Source organism: Scyliorhinus torazame, chromosome 1 (assembly GCF_047496885.1).
Source record: "Scyliorhinus torazame isolate Kashiwa2021f chromosome 1, sScyTor2.1, whole genome shotgun sequence".
In the NCBI taxonomy this organism is placed as follows: Eukaryota; Metazoa; Chordata; class Chondrichthyes; order Carcharhiniformes; family Scyliorhinidae; genus Scyliorhinus; species Scyliorhinus torazame.
The window spans coordinates 22068993-22087983 of NC_092707.1; the positions used below are offsets into that span (position 1 = coordinate 22068993).

Sequence of the window (18991 nt, forward strand, 5' to 3'; positions counted from 1 at the left end):
TGAAACGTACTGCCATAGGAACAGACGAAGCGGAGTGGATAGATGCCTTTCAGGAGAACCTAGATAAACACACGGGAGCGAAAGAATTGGAAGAATGTGATGATAAGGTGAGATAGAGTGAGGTGGGGGGGGGGGGGGGGGGGGAGGCTCGTGAACGCCAGTATCAACTGGCTGGGCCGAATGGCCTGCCTTTGTGCTGTAACGTCGGTATGTTTCCATACAAGAGAGAATAATGCTTTCTGCCACTTTTACAGAGGCCTTCTCTATTTCAAGCGTGTTTGCACCTCAGTCAAGACAGCAGAGACAGAATTCAGGACGAATGGGTTAATCGTTGATTCGCAAACATTGGGAAGCTTGGGGGGCAGCTAGTGCCGCAGTCTGATTTTTTTTTGCTGCATTCAGTTGGGCGGTTCTGGATTATCCTCCATGCCAGCTTCGCCCTAAAGATGCCATCAATAGAGCCAATGATTTGGTGCAGTGTGACGCCCCACACCAAATCCTGCCAGTACGGTGCAACAGAAATGGTGCCAGGAGACAATTAAATAAAAATGACAATGGTTCTTTTACTGTTTGCTCTCTCTCTCTCTCTGATTATAATTTGCATTTGTAAATTGGTTGTAAAGAATTACCGTTATCCTGCGCAACTCTTTTCATAGATTATCATAGAATCTACAGTGCAGAAGGAGGCCATTCGGCCCATCGAGTCTGCACCGGCTCTTGGAATGAGCACCCTACCCAAGGTCAACACCTCCACCCTATCCCCATAATCCAGTAACCCCATAATCCAGTAACCCCACCCAACACTAAGGGCAATTTTGGACACTAAGGGCAATTTATCATGGCCAATCCACCTAACCTGCACATCTTTGGACTTTGGGAGGAAACCGGAGCACCCGGAGGAAACCCATGCACACACGGGGATTATGTACAGACTCCGCATAGACAGTGACCCAAGCCGGAATCAAACCCGGGACCCTGGAGCTGTGAAGCAATTGTGCTATCCACAATGTTACCGTGCTGCCAATTTTCAATTTTCTGTCTTTCTCTATTTATATATTTTTTTTAAAAACAAGAGATTTAACGGCATTAGCTGACTGGGCAAGTGTCACTGCTTCTGACAGGACAGAATCTCAGACCAAAGGGACGGTCCTTTAAAACTGAGATGAGGAGGAATTTCTTCAGCCAGAGGGTGGTGATTCTGTGGAACTCTTTGCCGCAGAGGCTTTGGAGGCCAAATCACTGAGTGTCTTTAAAACAGAGATAGGCTCTTGATTAATAAGGGGATCAGGGGTTATGGGAAGAAGGCAGGAGAATGGGGATGAGAAAAATATCAGCCATGATTGATGGCAGAGCAGACTCGATAGGCCGAGTGGCCTAATTCTGCTCCTATATCTTATGGTTGTTTGGTCTTACGGAGAGAACAAAATGCAGAGTCTGGATGACAAGATTGCTGGGGATTCCAGGGATCATTCGTACCCACTCAAACCGAACATTCTAGTATCCCTGAGGCCAGGAATGCTGCCCAGCCAGATGCCATTATCATTACGACAAGTGTCACGGCACAACCTCTTGCTGTAAATGTAACCTCTGCACCTGCTGCATGTCACGTGATTTCCTTCCCTCACATCTCCTCCAGCTCACCAGCTCTCGGATTGAGTGGACAGTGACCCAGGAGGTAGTGGTAACAAATCGCTCAGCCTTTTCCGTCAGCAATCACATTTTCAAACATAAAAAACACATTGAAAAGAACACAATCAAGGGAACTCAACAGGAAATTAATAATACGGCTCTGGGTTAAGCTAGCTGATGTTTCGGGTTCGCCATCTCTCCAGGATTGCCCTGGAGTGACCAGGAGTTGAAGGCTGATGGACACTGTTGTGTGCAACCTCCAGGAGGACAATGTCGGAGCAGTGCTTCCATTTTCTTTCAACACTTCAGTTTATTAGTTAAATAAATATTGGCTGTATGTGGATGGGAGCTTGGCGATGGCGGAGCCCTCGGAGGTGGAACCTCATGTGAATGGCTGAATCCTCCAGGAATACATCCAGCTATCACTGGCAACCCTAAGTGTCTTGGTTGGATGCACATGAGGCGTGATTCCTTTTGGAGCCCAGAATCTGCTCCCTCCTTCTGGATGGGAAAAGGTGGTTACCGGGATCAGGGTTGGAAATGAGAAAGAATTATCTGATCTGCACCCCCAGCCGACTATTAAAGCTCAAAATTGGGATGAGGGATTGCAAATTCGCACACCATTTCGTCAAGCAGATGAAGACCATCAGGCCTCTCTTCCCTATTCAACCCTATATTCATTCTCAGAGATGTTGACCATCATTGGCGAGGCTGGCATCGAATGCCTATCCTTAGTTGCCATGAGGATGTGATGGGGAACGTCCTTCCAGCAATTTAATACAACAGAGTAACTCATTAGGCCATTCCAGCAAGCAATCACCAGTCAACCTCATTTAATTTTGACCCTTCGAATACAGGATATATTTGTACGCTTCAAAATGCACCCTTTCAGAACCAGCCACCGACCCGACTGTGCTATCCCCAACTCACCTACCATTCATCCACCTACCCACCTCGCCCACCTGCCACCCCACCCAGCCACCACCCTCCCTGCCATTCTATCCACCTCACTGATCTGCCACCCTATCCCCTCACCCATTTACTTTACCCACTTCTCTACAAAGGTTTTGACCTGTATCTTAACCCCCATCTACCAACCAGGTGTTCATTCAACCTGTTCATGGTACATTCCTGCCAGTTCCTATTGAACAGAGTTCATCCAATTAGAGTGGCACCAGTAGACATTTAGCACTGACGTTTCAGGCCCAGTGCACCAATAAACGTTTGCAGAGGACGTTACATCCAAAATGCGGTGGTTAAAAGACAGAAGCATTTCCTGAGGAACTGAGATGTCTTTGTTGATTTTAATCATGGTGTCATTTTGAGCCTCCTACCTTGCTCCAAAGGTACACCTAACAGATATTACTGTGGAGAAAGATAATGATCCTCCCTCCATGGCATCCATGCAATGTCCCTGGGCTCCACTCTTTGCTTTTACATGAAAAAACCCAGGTAAGGGGCTGAGCTCCACAGTGGAAACCTTGAATGTCAATAACCTAGAGGGGCGGGATCTTCCGCCCCACCCTGCAGCGCATTGTCCGCCGACAGCGGCAGACCGCCATTGGCCGGCAGTGGGGTTTGCCAATCCTGCCGATGTTGGGGGTTTTTGCATGCCCCAAACCCTCCTCCACAGCGGAAGGTGCCACGGCGGGTTGGGCGGTGGGGGGGGGGGGGGGGGGGGGGGGGGCGGACTGGAAGATTCCGTTGTTTGAAAAACGTGTAGTCTTGGACAGGAGATAGAACGAGATGGCCACTGAATCTATCTACCCATCACAGAAACTTGGCAGGAGGCACCTCACCAGTTCTCTCAGGTGCTTTTACAGTCCCACCTGGTATGCGAATGGGAAGCCAAGTGGAACAATAACCGTCCATTGTCTTGCAAGAGTAAGGTTCCAAACTAGGCTGCTGAAGGTGTGAGATCCTCCTCCTCAAGGTCTTTCTGATTCTCAGGTTATGTCTTGAGGCCGGCGTGGGATGGTGGCCTTTTATGACCGAAGGCTTGACGCAAATTGGCCACCGATCCTCCGTATGGCTGGGGGCGAGCAGGAAGGCAGCGTAAAGCACCCTGCTCTAGCGGCTGATATGGCCCGGAGAATTGCCAGGTCTGTGGCCGCGCATGCGCACGGCAGCGGCCATGCCGTGCAACATGGCGCAGGCCTGTGTGGACCCGGCCTGCAAAATAGTGCCCCCCCCCTTTGGCCGGCTCGCGAGCCCTGGACAACCCCCAACAGTGCCCCCAGCCTCTGACAAAGTCTCCTGTGCCCGCGGATCGGTCCTCTCCCGACTGTGGCGGCGCTGGACTGAGGCCCCGGCAGGTAAGGCCATGAGAGACCCACAACGTCGGGAACTCGGCCGGTCGGGGGCGGAACATCGGGGGGGTGGGCATCAGGCAGCGCCCTGAGGCCCTTGACACGGCACGCGGTGTACTCCTAGAGCACGTCACTTTGGAGGCGGCGGCGCATCGCGAAAGCGGCACTGCCCCCGATTTAGTCGGAAATGGGGATTCTCCGGCTGACGGCCGAACGCGATTTCGGCATCGGCGACCGGAGAATCCCGCCCTTTGTTTTTACATTTGCTCAGGGCTTCACACCTGGTGACAGAACAAAATCAACCATGCCGTTCACGGAAGTGTTTCAAGTTTATTTTAGATTCTTTATACTGTTAGACGAGGAACATCCCATTCCCACTCTCAAGGTTCAGGGTCCTATCTCTGAGGACTGACTGATTCATGCGCAGCTGCGGTTCGCATGAAACCTTTCTCCACTTTGGCCGTCAAAATTCTCATTTGAAGACTTGGTAGTGGCACCAAATTGTCCACTCTAACTACTGCCACTGAACCCCCTGCAAGGTGAAGCGGTCAGTATAACTCTGGTCTGCTGACTACACACACTTTTAAAGTGTCCCAGGCTATTTTCTGTGGTCTTACTGCCTGCGGTAGATGATGTAGGGAGGTTAGATGGTGGGGATAGCAGGGGCTACAAACGGGATGGACAAAATTTGCATGATACGCCAGGCAGAGGTGTTCGGACCCATAACAAACTCCAATACAATGAGCCTTGTCATTGTACAAATAATGATTGTCATATTACACATGGTTAGAATGGTGGCACGGTGGCACAGTGGTTAGCACTGCCGCCTCACAGTGTCAGGGACCCTGGTTCGATTCCGACCTCGGGTGACTGCCTGTGCGGAGTCTGCACTTCCTCCCCGTGTCTGCGTGGGTTTCCTCCGGGTGCTCCGGTTTCCTCCCACAGTCCAAAGATGTTCAGGCTAGGTGGATTGGCCATGATCAATACATAGGGTTACAGGGATAGCATCTGGGTAGAGTGCTCTTTTGGAGGGTCGGTGCAGATTTGATGGTCCATTAAACGATGGGTGTTCTTGAACTAGAATAGTGCATGCAAATGGAACAAAAACAGAAAATGCTGGAATTACTCAGCAAGGCAAGCAGCAGCATCTGTGGAAAGGGTCAACATTTCAGGTTGATGAACTTTCATCAGCCAGTTGACCTGAAACATTAGCTCCGGCGCTCTCTCCACAGATGCTGCAAGACCTCCTGAGTGTTTCCACCATTATCTGTTCTTATGTCCGATATCTAGCATCCGCAGTATTCTGCTTTTCCATTGCATCTGGATGGCGCCTTGAACATAAAAAATGCCCCAAGGCCCTGTACAGAGGTGAAAGGAGTAGAGAGTTAGGGAGATGACTCAATGATTGAAGAGGTAGGTTTGAGGACTTTATAAAGCTGGGTCGAGATAATGTAGCAAGGCATAGAGCTGGAGGGGAAATGATCAGGGTGTAGGAACGGATGGTTGTGTGTTCCTAATTCATTTGTGGGATTTGAATATTGCTGGCAGGGTCAGTATTTATTGCCCATTTCTTAGTTATCCTTAAGAAGGTGGAGGTGAACTGCCCTCTTGAGTCGCTACAGTTAGAGAGGGAGTTTCAGGGTTTTGACCCCTGAGACAGTGAAGGAACAGTAATACAGCTCCAAGCCAGTGTGGTGAGTGGCTTGGAGAGGAACTCGCTGCCACCCACTGCCCATGTCCTTCGAGGTGGTTGAGGTTGTAGGTTTGGAAGGTGCCGTCGAAGGAGATTTGGCCCGTCGCTACGGTGCATCTGTTCGATGGTGCACACTGCTGCCACTGAGCATCGATGGCGGAGGGACTGAATGTTTAAGGTGATGGATGGGGTGCCGATCAGGCAGCTAATTTATTTTGGAGGCTGTCAAGTTTATTGAGTGTTGTTGAAGGTGCACCTATCCAGGACAGTGGGAGCTGGAGGAAAGGAGTTATCTCTGACAGGCCACGTAGAGCAGCAAAGGGGTTGTGCGCTGGGGTGAAGAAGAAAGTAAACGGAAAGAGTGATGGGCCTTGGAGGGGCTTTAACCGAAGTGTGTCGAGGGACGAGAACATTAGTGAACACCGCGGCGAATAGAGAGCAGCAGGGAACGTAAGATGTGACAACGGCGTGGATGAAATTTTTAACGGCGGTGAGAGTGAAATATAAGCAATGTTGCATTGGTGGAAAAGACGATGATAAGTATGACACAGGGTTTGAGGCGCAGCTCTGGGTCAGGCCCCTGCAGTTGTGTATTTATTAGTTTAGTCTAAGCAATCAGATAGAAGGGGATGGAAATGGAAAGTATGGAGTTTGCAGCTGGATCTGAATGGAATGACGACTTATCAATGTTAGTTGAGAGAAATTTCTGTCTCAACCCATCGGCTTCCTTCAATGTTTTTAAAGAAGACTACACTGGGTAATTGAGGCTCAGCTCTTCAATAACCAACATTGGGCTTTGATCATCTTTCTTGTCATGAATCTCCTCATAAAGTCAAGTAAAACGTATGCCTTGACTTAGCTCGTTAACTCTATGACACAAGTCTAGACCTTTTAGGTTGTATAAAATGGCAAATGAATTGTAATTCCCTCATTGGGACTTCCTTGAAACCCATTCAAAGCATCGCGATTATTACCTCAAAACCAGCTGAATACAACCCTCGATTGCTTCCACCCCTCACCTTTATTTTAAAAAAAATTACTAAGACAAAAGAAATTCCCTCAAAAATGTCTTCGCCGATTTTATATATTTGGCTGGCATATTGGAGTGCCGGGTTATTAAAGATTGTCACATCTGGGCAGGATGTATTCCTGGAGATTGCAACACATCCAACTGCCCCATCCCCACACACACACCCTCTGTTAATCATCCAGCCCGTTCATTCCTAAACTGTCTCGACGTCCCAATTGAAAGGTGACTATTTATTAACCAGTTGGGGAAGTCATAATTGTCAGCCCTTTACGTCACAATATTTTGATCAAACGTGGAAAGGAATAAAGAAATGCTTGTCGTGATGATTTTCTTCTGGGCATTTGCTCCCACAGGTATCCCGGAGATTAATCTTCAATTGTTGGTGACTCCAGGGCAGCCTGGAGGGTTGTCGACCCAATTATTATTCCCCAAAGGCGCAGCGGGGGGGAGGGGGTAAAGTTTGTAATTCAAAACTCCTGGTGCAAAGTCTTGCTCTCTTGAGCTACTAGTCGTGTGTTGAACTAGTCGCAGTACAATCCGATCAATTCAGCAAGAAAATCCTAATCCAACTAATTCTTTCCTAAAAAATAAACTAGATTTCAATCCCAGAACCAAAAAACAAAGGAAAGGGATTGGAATTCTCTGGATTGCTAAATGGAGACCGACTCTAGGCTTCATGTCCCCAGCTTCAGTAGAAACACTGAAGATAGGTAATGTTCCTGTGCATATTTACAAGATAATTATGCACAGCAAGCAGAGGAATTCTTGGCCCTGACAAAGATTGGGATATTATTTGTCAAAATTGCCCATGGCACTATCTTACCACCTGTGGAATGCAGAGTTATTAGGGACACTGCAAGAATCTTTGAACTTCAAGCCATCAGGCACTGTCTATTTTTTTCCTCGCAGAACCTTGTGGTTGCCCTTGACAACGGGGATATGCCTGTGTCACAGTGGTAGAATATCTGAGTGGTTCACTTGGAAGCTTGTTACCTGCAAGCAATTTTTACTGATATATTTGACTACTAACATTAGTGATCTTACCTCGACATGTGTGTGCATGCGAATGCACTTCTTTTATTTTGTTCTGGTCTGTCATTTTGCCCAACGTCAGTGTAAATGTTGTGCTTTTTGTGTGGGCCTGGTATTTCTAGCATCCACAGGTTGATAGCTGGGTGACATTGCCCCAGGCGGTGGGGATTGAATTACCTCGCCCAACCCACCGGATTCTCGCCATCGCTCCGGTGGGAATCTGGTGTAACCGTTGCGTAAAAAAGGCCAAGGTGTGGAAATGCTAGTGTCCAACCTAATTTGGGGTATCCCTGTTCAGCTGACCAGGCATGGAGACCCCCCCCCCCCCCCCCCAGCCCCCACAACCCTTCACACTGTCCTCATATCCTGTGTGAATTTGGGGCTATAGGTATGCGCCATGTTGCAGCAGGTGAGCTGGGGCACAGCTTGCCTTCCTGCAGGAGAGAAAAGAGACAACGCCTGACAGAAACTTCGGACGAGTTGGGGATCATGCACTGCAGGCAGAATGAACGTCTGGGGCATGGAGTGCCTTTCGAATCCATGACCTTATTTTACAGCGTATTTGAAAAAAAAATTCATGGGATGGTGGATGTCATTGGCAAGGCCTCCACTGATTGCACGTCCCCAATAGACCTTCAACTGGATGGCTTGCTAGGCCATTTCAGAGTCAGCCACACTGCTGTGGGTCTGGAGTCACATGTAGGACAGGCCAGGTAAGGACAGCAGATTTCCTTCCCTGAAGGGAATTAGTGAAGCAGATGTTTTTTTTTAAATTTTTCCAATTAGGAGGCAACTGATTTTTAGAGTGGCCAATCCACCTAACGTGCACATCTTTGGGTTGTGGGGGTGAGACCCATGCAGACACGGAGAGAATGTGCCAACTCCGCATTGATCAAACCCAGGTCCTCGGCGCTATGAGGCAGCAGTGTTAACCACTGCGCCACGGTGCTGCCCTCCAGATGGGTTTTTACCGTCAAGCTGCATTATGAATGCTTCTTCTATAGCCAGCGAGTCTTGGCGTTGGAGTCGAACCCAGAGGTCCCGGTCCAGGGGTGCTACCACTGCGTCACAAGACCACCTATCCATTCATTAATCCTCTGCTTTCACTGCAGCATCTTTACAACAGTGATGGGGCTAAGTCTTGGCGGTAATTACTGAAATACTGTTACGTTTAGTGAGCCCAGTAATGAAATTACACCAGAGACATTAACAATATGATTATTTGAAGAACATAGCCAAGGGAACTCCGATTCCACAACCTGACGTTTTCGAGGAAAATATATGGAGCTGAACCTGAGGAGTGGTGGATCACCCAGTTTGTGACATTCTATCCATGGTTAAGAATGGGTTGAAAATGGTTCCCCATAACTCACCCTGCATAAAATCATTCTCCCTGTTGGGAACACCCCACCTCGAACTCAACCCCTAAAATTAATTTTACCTGTAATAAACTGCTAAAATTGATTCAAAGTGGGTCGAAGAGGTTGGTTATTTAAGGTAGCTCAGGGATCAAAAACAACTTGGCTCTAAGGACTCTGCTTATGCAGGAGTAGATATTTTGACCAAATATACATTCATAAGTGTCACCGTGGGCCCCAGTTTAAAAGTCTCATCCCGTGCAGAAACTGCTCGATTTTCATGACCGGGACTTTTGGATGGCGAAAAGACTTCCCCTCGAGGCAGCTGCTGTGGAAAAACATAAAGTAGGAATAGGAATGTATGAGCATTAAGAGCTGGCAAAGGCCATTCATCCATCAGGACATGCTCTGCTATTCAATTTGATTATGGTTTTCTGATTCTCAATTCAATTTCCACGCACTTTCCTCAATACTGAACAAAAATCTAGCCATCACAAGTCTTGAAGCCTCCAATTGATCCCGAGGATCTACACCCATTTTGGGGAGGAGAATCTCAGGTTTCTACAATACTGTTCAACAATTTGAAATTTCACTCCTTGAATGGCCTAGCTCGAATTCTAAGATTGCGACCCGTTTTTTCTTGATTCCCCGTCAAGAGTAATAGTTCCTCCATACATCTAACCTAACAAATCCTTTTAAGCATTTTGAAACACTTCAGTCAACCTTCCCCTCTGCCCACCGGAATGAAGCCCTGTTCATGCAATGTTTCCTTCTGAAACTCTCTTAAACGCTGATATCACTCTGGTGGATCTGCACTGTACTTTCTCCGAGGCTAATAGATCCTTCCAGAGGTGTGTTTCCTGAAATTAACACAATACTCTGGAAGCAGTTGAACCACAACTGAAATGTAACTATTTTGCCCATTTTATTCCGATTTGATCGAATACAGCATTCCACCAACCTACTTCATTGAACAGATATTTCTGAGAATGGATGTTTAAGGGTATGAGCTGATTGCATTCCTTTCTATATTCCTAACATGGTTGCTACTGGTGTTTGAAAGAACAAATCGTCTGTCACTCTTAAAATTATTCCATTCTTTTGCAGGGTCTGGGTAACGCTGGTCAGGCCAACGTCTGTTGCCCATTGTGGAGGTGGTGGTGAGCCGCCTTCTCGAATGGCTGCAGTTCATGTGGTGTAGGTACACCCACGGTGCTGGTAGGGAGGGGGTTCCAGGATTTTGAGCCAGCGACAGTGAAGAAACGGTGACAAAGCTCCAAGTCAGGATGGTGAAGGGAACTTGCATCTGCTGCCCCTGTCCTTCTTGGTGGGAGAGGTCGTGAGTTTGGAGGATGTTGTCGATGGAACCTGGGTGGGTTCCTGCAGTGCATCTCAAGATGGTGCACACTGTGCCTATTTTTGCCAGTAATGAAGGAAGTGGAGGGAGATAAGGTCAAGTCAATCTGCCAGCTAAATAATGTCAAAACACATTTTGTTCGTTCATGGTGTGGAAATGACTATGGGCGAGATTCTTTGGTTCCCCCCGCGGCGTGTTTCTCGACGGTAAGAAACGTGACCGGCAGCAGCATCTCCTGGTCCCGCCACCGTCAATTGAATTTCCCACTGAATCCACGCCTTGGCACCCGGAAACCCATGGCAGGGGATGCGTCTGCAGTGGGTGAGGAAGATCCCGCTGGCGTGAACAGCTGGAAGGCCTGGTCCTATCGTTTTGATTAATGTTTTGGCGAAAACCACTAATGGAGGTTTTCGCAGAAAATTGGACAGACGAGCAATTGACTGACTTGGCCAGCTATTGGAATTCAGCAACCTTCATTACGGCAAAATTTTACTCCCTCTGTATGTAACCCTATGTAACCCACTTGGGACTGGTTTAGCACAGTGGGCTAAACAGCTGGCTTGTAATGCAGAACAAGGCCAGCAGCACGGGTTCAATTCCCATACCGGCCTCCCCGAACAGGCGCCGGAATGTGGCGACGAGGGTTTTTTCACAGTAACTTCATTGAAGCCTACTTGTGACAATAAGCGATTTTTGTTATGTTTGGCAAAATTACAACAGGTGCCAATCACGTACCTAATTACTCTCATACTTCAGGAACTATACTTCCCAGTGGAAGCGAACAGCATCCTCCTATCCAATGATAAGCCCAAACTAAAGCTATAGTGGATTGTACAATCAGAGCAGTCGGGCCTCTGCCAGCAAATGGCACACATCACAGTGTCAGCCGTCTGTTGCTCTGTCAGCGAGGTGAGAGCCGCTACTATTCCCAGATGTCTGGTCGCAAGATATATTTGATTCATCTTAAAATGAGCTGCCACAGTCTGGCAGGTAGCAGAGGTCAGGAATGGTTAATTGCGTTCTGAAGTGCAGTTTGAAAAGGAGTATGCGAACTGGGTGTGCTGTCTCCTCACATTAGACGTGTTAGCCAAATCAAGTGCACTTGCTGACTGGCCATGACAGTCCTGAACAAGAGACGACAGCGATAGCCCAAAAACTATGCAAATTCGGAGATGCATATGGAGGAAAAGGCAACGGGCTATTTTCTCAATCTACGAATCGACTGCTGGCGGAAATCAACTGCTTCACACACTGTTAACCATCGGCCATCATTGCGGCAGCAGGGTGGCGCAGTGGTTAGCACTGTTGCCTCATGGCGCCGAGGTCCCAGGTTCAATCCCGGCTCTGGGTCATTGCCCGTGTGGAGTTTGCACACTCTCCCCGTGTTCGCGTGGGTTTCGCCCCCACAACCCAAAGATAATAATAATAATGAGCAGGGTCGGGGAATTGGCCACGCTAAATTGCCCCTTAATTGGAAAAAATGATTTGGGTACTCTAAATTTTTAAAAGAACATCGGCCATCATTGTATCGATATAGGCGGGCGTTTGGTAACAGCTCAAATTGAAAAGTATTCGCTTCCCTCCAGCTTATCCCCATCCTCTCCCCACTCCCCTCTGTATTAACAATGAGGCTTCAGCTGTCACTTACTCCATTCCCCCATCTTCACTCCACTCAATGAAGAGATGACCAGATCCCTTTGAGATTTCTCAGGGACAATCCCTTCCCTCTGCATCTCAGCCCCAGTTCATCTCAAGCAAAACAATTAAAGCAATAACTAAGCGTATTGTTCAGTCCCTTCGCGCCGCAGAGCCCATTCGACAATCTGATTCCTCCTTTTAAGTAGCATGAATACTAGGTCACTGTGCCACGTGACTCCCTGCTTCCTAAAGATTGTCTCCTGGCATGTCTATGCTATGCGGTTACTAACCCAGCTGTGTTTGGTGACCTTTTACTCTAGATAGTTGATGCACCTGGAAAGCTATTAGCTGCAGAATACTAAAAAGGAGCCACCCACTGGGTGTAAAGGAGTCCTGGCCGGGGAAAGGGAAGGGAAACACAGCCATGTTTCGAATGCGTTTACCGACATTATCATCTGGGGGCATAATCCTCAGGGACGCCAGTAAGGTTTCTCAGTTTGAGGGCCAGGTCAATGGTCTTGATGAAACCGTCAATCATCTTCCTCATCTCGGGTGTGTAGGGATCATATTCCAGTTTCCGAATGCCGGAGCGTTTGAAATTGCCGTCCTTTTGGCTCTCGACGCACAGGAGCCGGTCGTCGGAGACATTGAGGCCCAGAATGGACACCATTTGTTTCAGCTGGTTAAAGAGGTCGTGCTTCAAGTCTTCGTAATGGACCACCAGGACTTTCTTGCCGTACTTTAGCCAATCGAGTGTGTGCGAAGCCCACCATGGTCCATAGTTTTTCACAAACTCAGGCCACTCTGTCAAACAAAAAGATAAAATATTAAAATTCATAAAGGCTTCTTTTTTTTTTTAAACATCAAATTTAAAAACAAATTTTTTTTTTTTTTTTAAGAGTACCCAATTAATTTTTCCCAATCCAACTACATCTTTGGGTTGTGGGGGCAAAACCCACGCAAACACGGGGAGAATGTGCAAACTCCACACTGACAGTGACCCAGAGCTGGGATCGAACCTGGGACTTGGCACCGTGTGGTAGAAGTGCTAACCACTGTGCCACGGTGCCGCCCCTTTTACATCTAATTTAACTTGAACTCAAGTGCACATGAAAAATAAATGCTCCTATTTTTTTTCCACTCTCAATATTTATCGTCAAGACGAGGCGGAGATTCCCCGGTGCCATGTCGCTGCCTCCGAGCATCACATCCACCCGGAACGTTAGCAGACTCTTGACAACGGAAGACATCATGCCCAAACCCAGTTCTGACCTCACCCCGTATTGACCTGCACACATTTTCTGCATGGATTTGCTGAGCGTGAGTCAGGAATGAAAACCACTGACTGGTTCCCCTCACCCTCCCTCCTAACACAAGCTATCTACCGCTGCTCAGCTGAAGTCCACAAACCCGCTGAAGGCCGGGCCTCCACCTCGAAGTTGTACGGCTGGGACTAAAACTGCATCCGCGTTTCCTAACGGAGCCTGTTGCAGCACGCGGTTCATTAACTTTGAGGGCGAGCCATGAGGTTGCTGAGGTCTGTCATTGAACATGAAAATGAACGCCTCGCTTTTTTATTTCCCAGAAGGAAAAACGGGTAAAAACTGGGAAATAATAACACTGGTCTGAACTTTTTTTTTTAACCCCGTTGGGTGCTGGTAGAAGGTTTCTATTGGAAAGGTGACCAGTTCTCTCGCTGCTGTGTTGCCAGTGTCGTGTTGGGTGCTCTGCTACACAGACAAACTATACCAACACGGTTGTGGATGGTACAACTCAGTTTTAATAATAACAATAACAACATCAGTGTGGTGGTATGTATTAGGGGTAGTACAGTACCTGTGAGGCCAAGAGGTTATTGGCTGACAGGTCCCGGGTCCTGGTTGGATCTGCCGCCTACTGGCTCCGCCCAGAAGGCGGAGTATAAGAGCTCGGGTTCTCCCAGCAGCCGCATTCTGTAACTGAGCTGCTGGGGAACAAGTCTTGCTTAATAAAGCCTCGATAGACTTCATCACTTCTCGACTTGTGTACGTCATTGTTGCGCTACAATCTGTAAACTGGCTACTGTGGTTCGTTCATTACCCTCTAACCTGTGGACCTAGCCCTAACACTATCTTGGAGAAGCACTCAGCACATGGTGAATGTCTGAGTGGCTTGCTGTGAGCTCTTGTGTCCTGAGCTGTCTCCTGCTGGAATCCGCGGGAAGTGCTGTGTTCCCCGTTTTATAGTGTGTATGCTCTTGCCTGTGATTGGCTGTGATGTTGTGTGTGTATTGATTGGTCCGTTGATCTGTCCATCAGTGTGTATGTATGTTTGCACCATGATGTTTATCTGAATATCATGATAGCCAGCACTTGCTTTTGTGTCCAAGGTTTCACCTTGCACAGTTTTCCTGACCTCTTTGCAAGTCAACAAGGACGTTGGACTTGTTTCTGACACGGTTCAAAATGGCTGCCTCATCTAAAATGGCATCACTCGAACAACATTACAGGGTGACATAAACATGGCGGCTTATACATGGCTGAATCCACCAAATTAGTACTCAGAAATTTTTTTGGGGGGGGGGTTTTCAACCTCCTGTTGCTTTTCAGGAAAACAGGTGAGGAAACTTGCAATGATAAACAAATACAGCACTACATTAAAGGGAGGCGCGACACGGTGAAGTGCTGAATAGTGGGGGAATATATGCTGATAAGGTGAAGTAATCAAGGCACCTGCATCACATCTCTATGGTCACATGGGCGAATATCCCAAAAGGGACCAGCTAGTAGCCGACGTAACGGATCCTAAAAAAGGGGCGGTATCATAAAATCCATAGCCCCACCCTCCTGCCTGCAGTACGTCTTTGTCACTATGCAATAATGAAGACAATATGTTGAAGAACTTTTGAAAATACTTCATACCCTTTCCTTGGAAAAAGTAGCCCCATCAGCCATCAAACATATCTCAACTGTCCACATCAGTCTCCTGGCTTGGTTAGCTGGGCGGGAGCCCAGAGATGCTCGAGTGTCTGAACTCCTTGTTCTGTTCTCCCAGTCAGATACACAGAGCAGATGCCTGATTAAGCAGCTAACCGCGGCCAAGTCCCCACTGAATCATCAGGGGAGAGAAGCTGTTTCATTAAGCAGATATAGGGCAATTCACCTTGTGTAATCACAGCACATAAAACTTTGCTTTACAATGGCCCCGAGGAGATCATAAAACTAATGCCACGGAACAGTGTGACAATTTAACAGATGCGTCAGTCTCTGGCAAAGGCAACAGCTGGGGCAACATGTCTGGAGCTGGGTCTTCACGTGGCAATGTTATTACAATGCAGACACCGTAACATCTCCTGCCATAGTTTGCGTAGAATTTCATGAGCAATTGAGCACTCTTGACCTCCATCACGAACAACATCTTCAGGTACATAATGTGACTGGCCACTATATCATTAATTCAACTCGTGTCATCTCAATGTGGGATCTTCCAACCCCTGCAGTTCTTCTTGGACAGTGGCAGGGGGGGTGCTCAGCAGACATTTTGTTGACCATTGCCCAAGCACAGAATTGCCACATTCCGCTGATTTCCATCCATGTAGTTTTTTCCCTACCGGTGTGACTGAAGTGATTTGCACGTAAAGCGAGGGCAAGTGAAGTGTGTGCTGATTGCTCACAACATTGACCGTGAGAGCCGTGCACTCCCTCTGCGTCCAAGCTGTAAATATGTCTTTTGTTTTTACTGTTTGAAGTTAATGACCGTTCTAGAACAAAGAACAAAGAACAATACAGCACAGGCCCTTCAGCCCTCCAAGCCTGTACTGGTCATGATACCACCCTTGGCCCAAACCCTCAGCACTTTCTAGTGCCATATCCCACAATACCAATCCTATCCATGTATTGTCAAGATGCCTTTTGAATGTACCTGCTTCCACAAACTTCCCTGGCAACGCGTTCCAGGCACTCACCACCCTCTGTGTAAAAGTTTCCCTTGCATATCTCCTCTAAACATTGCCCCACGTACCTTAAACCTTTGCCCCCTGGTGACTGACCCCTCCATCCTGGGAAAGAGTGCCTGCCCATCCACTCTATCCATGCCCCTCATAATCTTGTAGACCTCTATCAGGTCACCCCTCAACCTCTGTCATTCTAATGACGAGTCTATTCAGCCTCTCCGCATAGCTAATACCCTCCAGACCAGGCAACAACTGGGTAAGCCTCCTCGGCACCCTCTCCAAAGCCTCCACATCCTTCTGGTAGTTGGGCGACCAGAATTGCGCGCAATACTCCAAGTGCGGCCTTACCAAGGTTCTATACAACTGTAGCATGACAATATTTATATTTCAATATACAAATGATGAAGCATTTTCTATAGCTCGTTATGAAATATTCGCCGTGTGTTAAATGTATTTGAACTTATTCCTGTGTTTGTGGTTAGCGAACGTGCCAATTTAAATCTTGTGGCCACTGAGATGAGGGAGGGTCACTCGTGCTGCCCATTTGTCAGACTAGTTTGCCCATCACTGGTCTTCCGTGATCCTGGCTGTTGCTTGGAATTACATGCGCTCTCACCTTGCATTCCAAATACTCACCTGGCAAGGACAACTGGAGGACAGTGAGATCTACTTTAGGGAGTTTGGTTAGCATGAAGCATCAGACTGTTGAGGTGGAACTCTCCATCTTTAACAACTAGCAGCTTCCGATGAGAGGTTGGCTTGGGCAGCATCAACCCAGTGGGTATTGGGCCACAGTTTTAAAATACCCACAATTTGGCAACAATTGCACTGAGGATGAAAAAAATGGTTGGAGTGGGAAATTGTCCCATATAAAAATAATAATAATCTCTATTGTCACAAGTAGACAACACTGCAATGAAGTTACTGTGAAAATCCCCCAGCCGCCACACTCCGGCGCCTATTCAGGTACACCGAGGAAGAATTCAGAATGTCCAATTCACCTGACAAGTCTTTTGGGACTTTGTGTGAGGAAACCGGAGCACCCGGAGGAAACCTACACAGACACAGGGAGAACGTGCAAATTCGACACAGACAGTCGCCCAAGCCGGGAATTGAACCTGGGACCCTGGAGCTGTGAAGCAACAGTGCCAACCACTGTGCTACCAAGGTGCCCTGCGATGAGGCGGGGTGAACATGGGTAGAGTACTCATTCGAAGGGTCGGTGCACCCGGACGAAAGCCACGCAGACACGAGGAGAACGTGCAGACTCCGCACAGACAGTGACCCAAACCGGGAATCGAACCCGGGTCCCTGGCGCTGTGAAGCAACAGTGCTAACCACTGTGCTACCATGCCGCCTGTATCAATAATGGGTGCTTTGCTGAGGTTGAGTAGGTGGACTTCATGGTCCTTACAAACTAGAGTGTGCCACACCACTGGTTTTGAAGCAGAGGACAGGGAGCCTTAATTTATTTTTAACATCTGATATAGCGTAATCTGGAGGGCTGGGCACGAGCAATGAATGTCTGGAATGAGGAAGTATTCCATTTTCTGCATCCATGTAAATGCAACACACAAAACCCAAAATAAGTTGAACGGGCTCACTGTCTCTGATTTGATACTTGCTTCTTTCTGAAAAACAACCCTGTCATTTGTAGCTTGGCTCTGTGTAGCAGACCCATTTTCTGCAGGCATGTTAAACATACAGATGTCAGCCTTGACAGATGTCCATTAACATCGACATCAACCTGTACCCTCTGGACAAGGAAAACTTCATTGATTTCCAGGAAAGATTGGGCCAGGCCACCTTATTCTTTGTTCTATTTCTTATGTTCTTATAAAGACCCCCCTAGGGTCAACTGCAAAGATGTTTTGTCATAATATCCACTCATGTATATAATGAGATGCAGACAGGCAGTGATTGACACATAGGATGACCAGTAAGCATACAACACACCACAGCCAATCACCAGACAGGACACTACCACTATAAAGCCAGAGGGCACTAGGTTTCCCACTCTCTCGGGACCCAGCTACTGAGACAGTCAGAGTCCACGAGCTAGCGAGCACAAACACCATGCGGTAGCTAGTAAGTCTGGTCAGGCTACTACAAGGTCACTAGTCAGATCAGTATAGTGTCGACCCACAGCTGAATATGTACAGCAGTTCATCAAGTTGAATAAAACAGTGTTGGATCTTATCCTGTGTTAGACGTCGGTTTCTAACTTCCCTGCATCGAGTGCAGTCCACATCGAACCAACGTGCCTAACACATCAAGGTACCAGAGTGATATTGATCTTGACGGGCCTACCTTGAGTGAATCAGCACCGACCAGCAAGCAGCCATCCAGCGAAATGGAAAACGTCCAGCCTCCTCCTCTGCATCTCCGACAACCTCCGCGCCAACTGGAAAATCTTCAAGCAAAAGTTCCTCTTGTACATCGAGGCCTCCGACTTCGAGGCAGCATCGGATGCCAGGAAGATCACGCTATTTCTCTCCACTGCGGGGGACCACGCCAAACATATCTACAATTCGCTTACGTTCGCCGACGGCGAAGACAAAACGAAATTCAAAACAGTCCTACTGAGGTTCGACAGCCACTGCGACATTGAGGTGAATGAGAGCTTTGAACTGTACATCTTCCAGCAGAGGCTTCAGGGTAAGGATGAACCTTTTTAGTCCTTCTTGACCCATCTCCGCATCCTAGCGCAATCATATAACTATGACTCGACGGCTGATTCCATGATCCGGGATCAGATCGTTTTCGGAGTCCACTCCGACTTCCTGTGGCAGCAGCTCCTTAAAATCAAACAGTTGACCCTCTCTGTCTCTATCGAGACGTGCGTTGTCCATGAGCATGCCAAGAATCGTTACTCCCATATCAGGGCGGCAGAAACTGCGAAGCTGGCCTCCCACGAGGCAGAAATGGTGCAGGCCATTGCACAGATGCAGGGCCTGAGCATCGAGGAGAGTGGCCGTTTCGCGCGCTTTTCCAGGGTCTCTGCGCATGCGCGC

General features: G+C 47.9%; 1 protein-coding gene across 1 annotated transcript in view; it reads right to left on the reverse strand.

Moving 5' to 3' along the window:
* Nucleotides 1-8033: 8033 nt before the first annotated feature.
* Nucleotides 8034-18991, reverse strand: part of wscd2 (WSC domain containing 2) — a 351702-nt gene continuing 340744 nt past the window's right edge. The window contains exon 8 of the mRNA XM_072475405.1: nucleotides 8034-12850. Coding sequence (XP_072331506.1) covers nucleotides 12498-12850 — 353 coding nt within the window. The 3' untranslated portion in view covers nucleotides 8034-12497. The remainder of the gene's footprint in view (nucleotides 12851-18991) is intronic.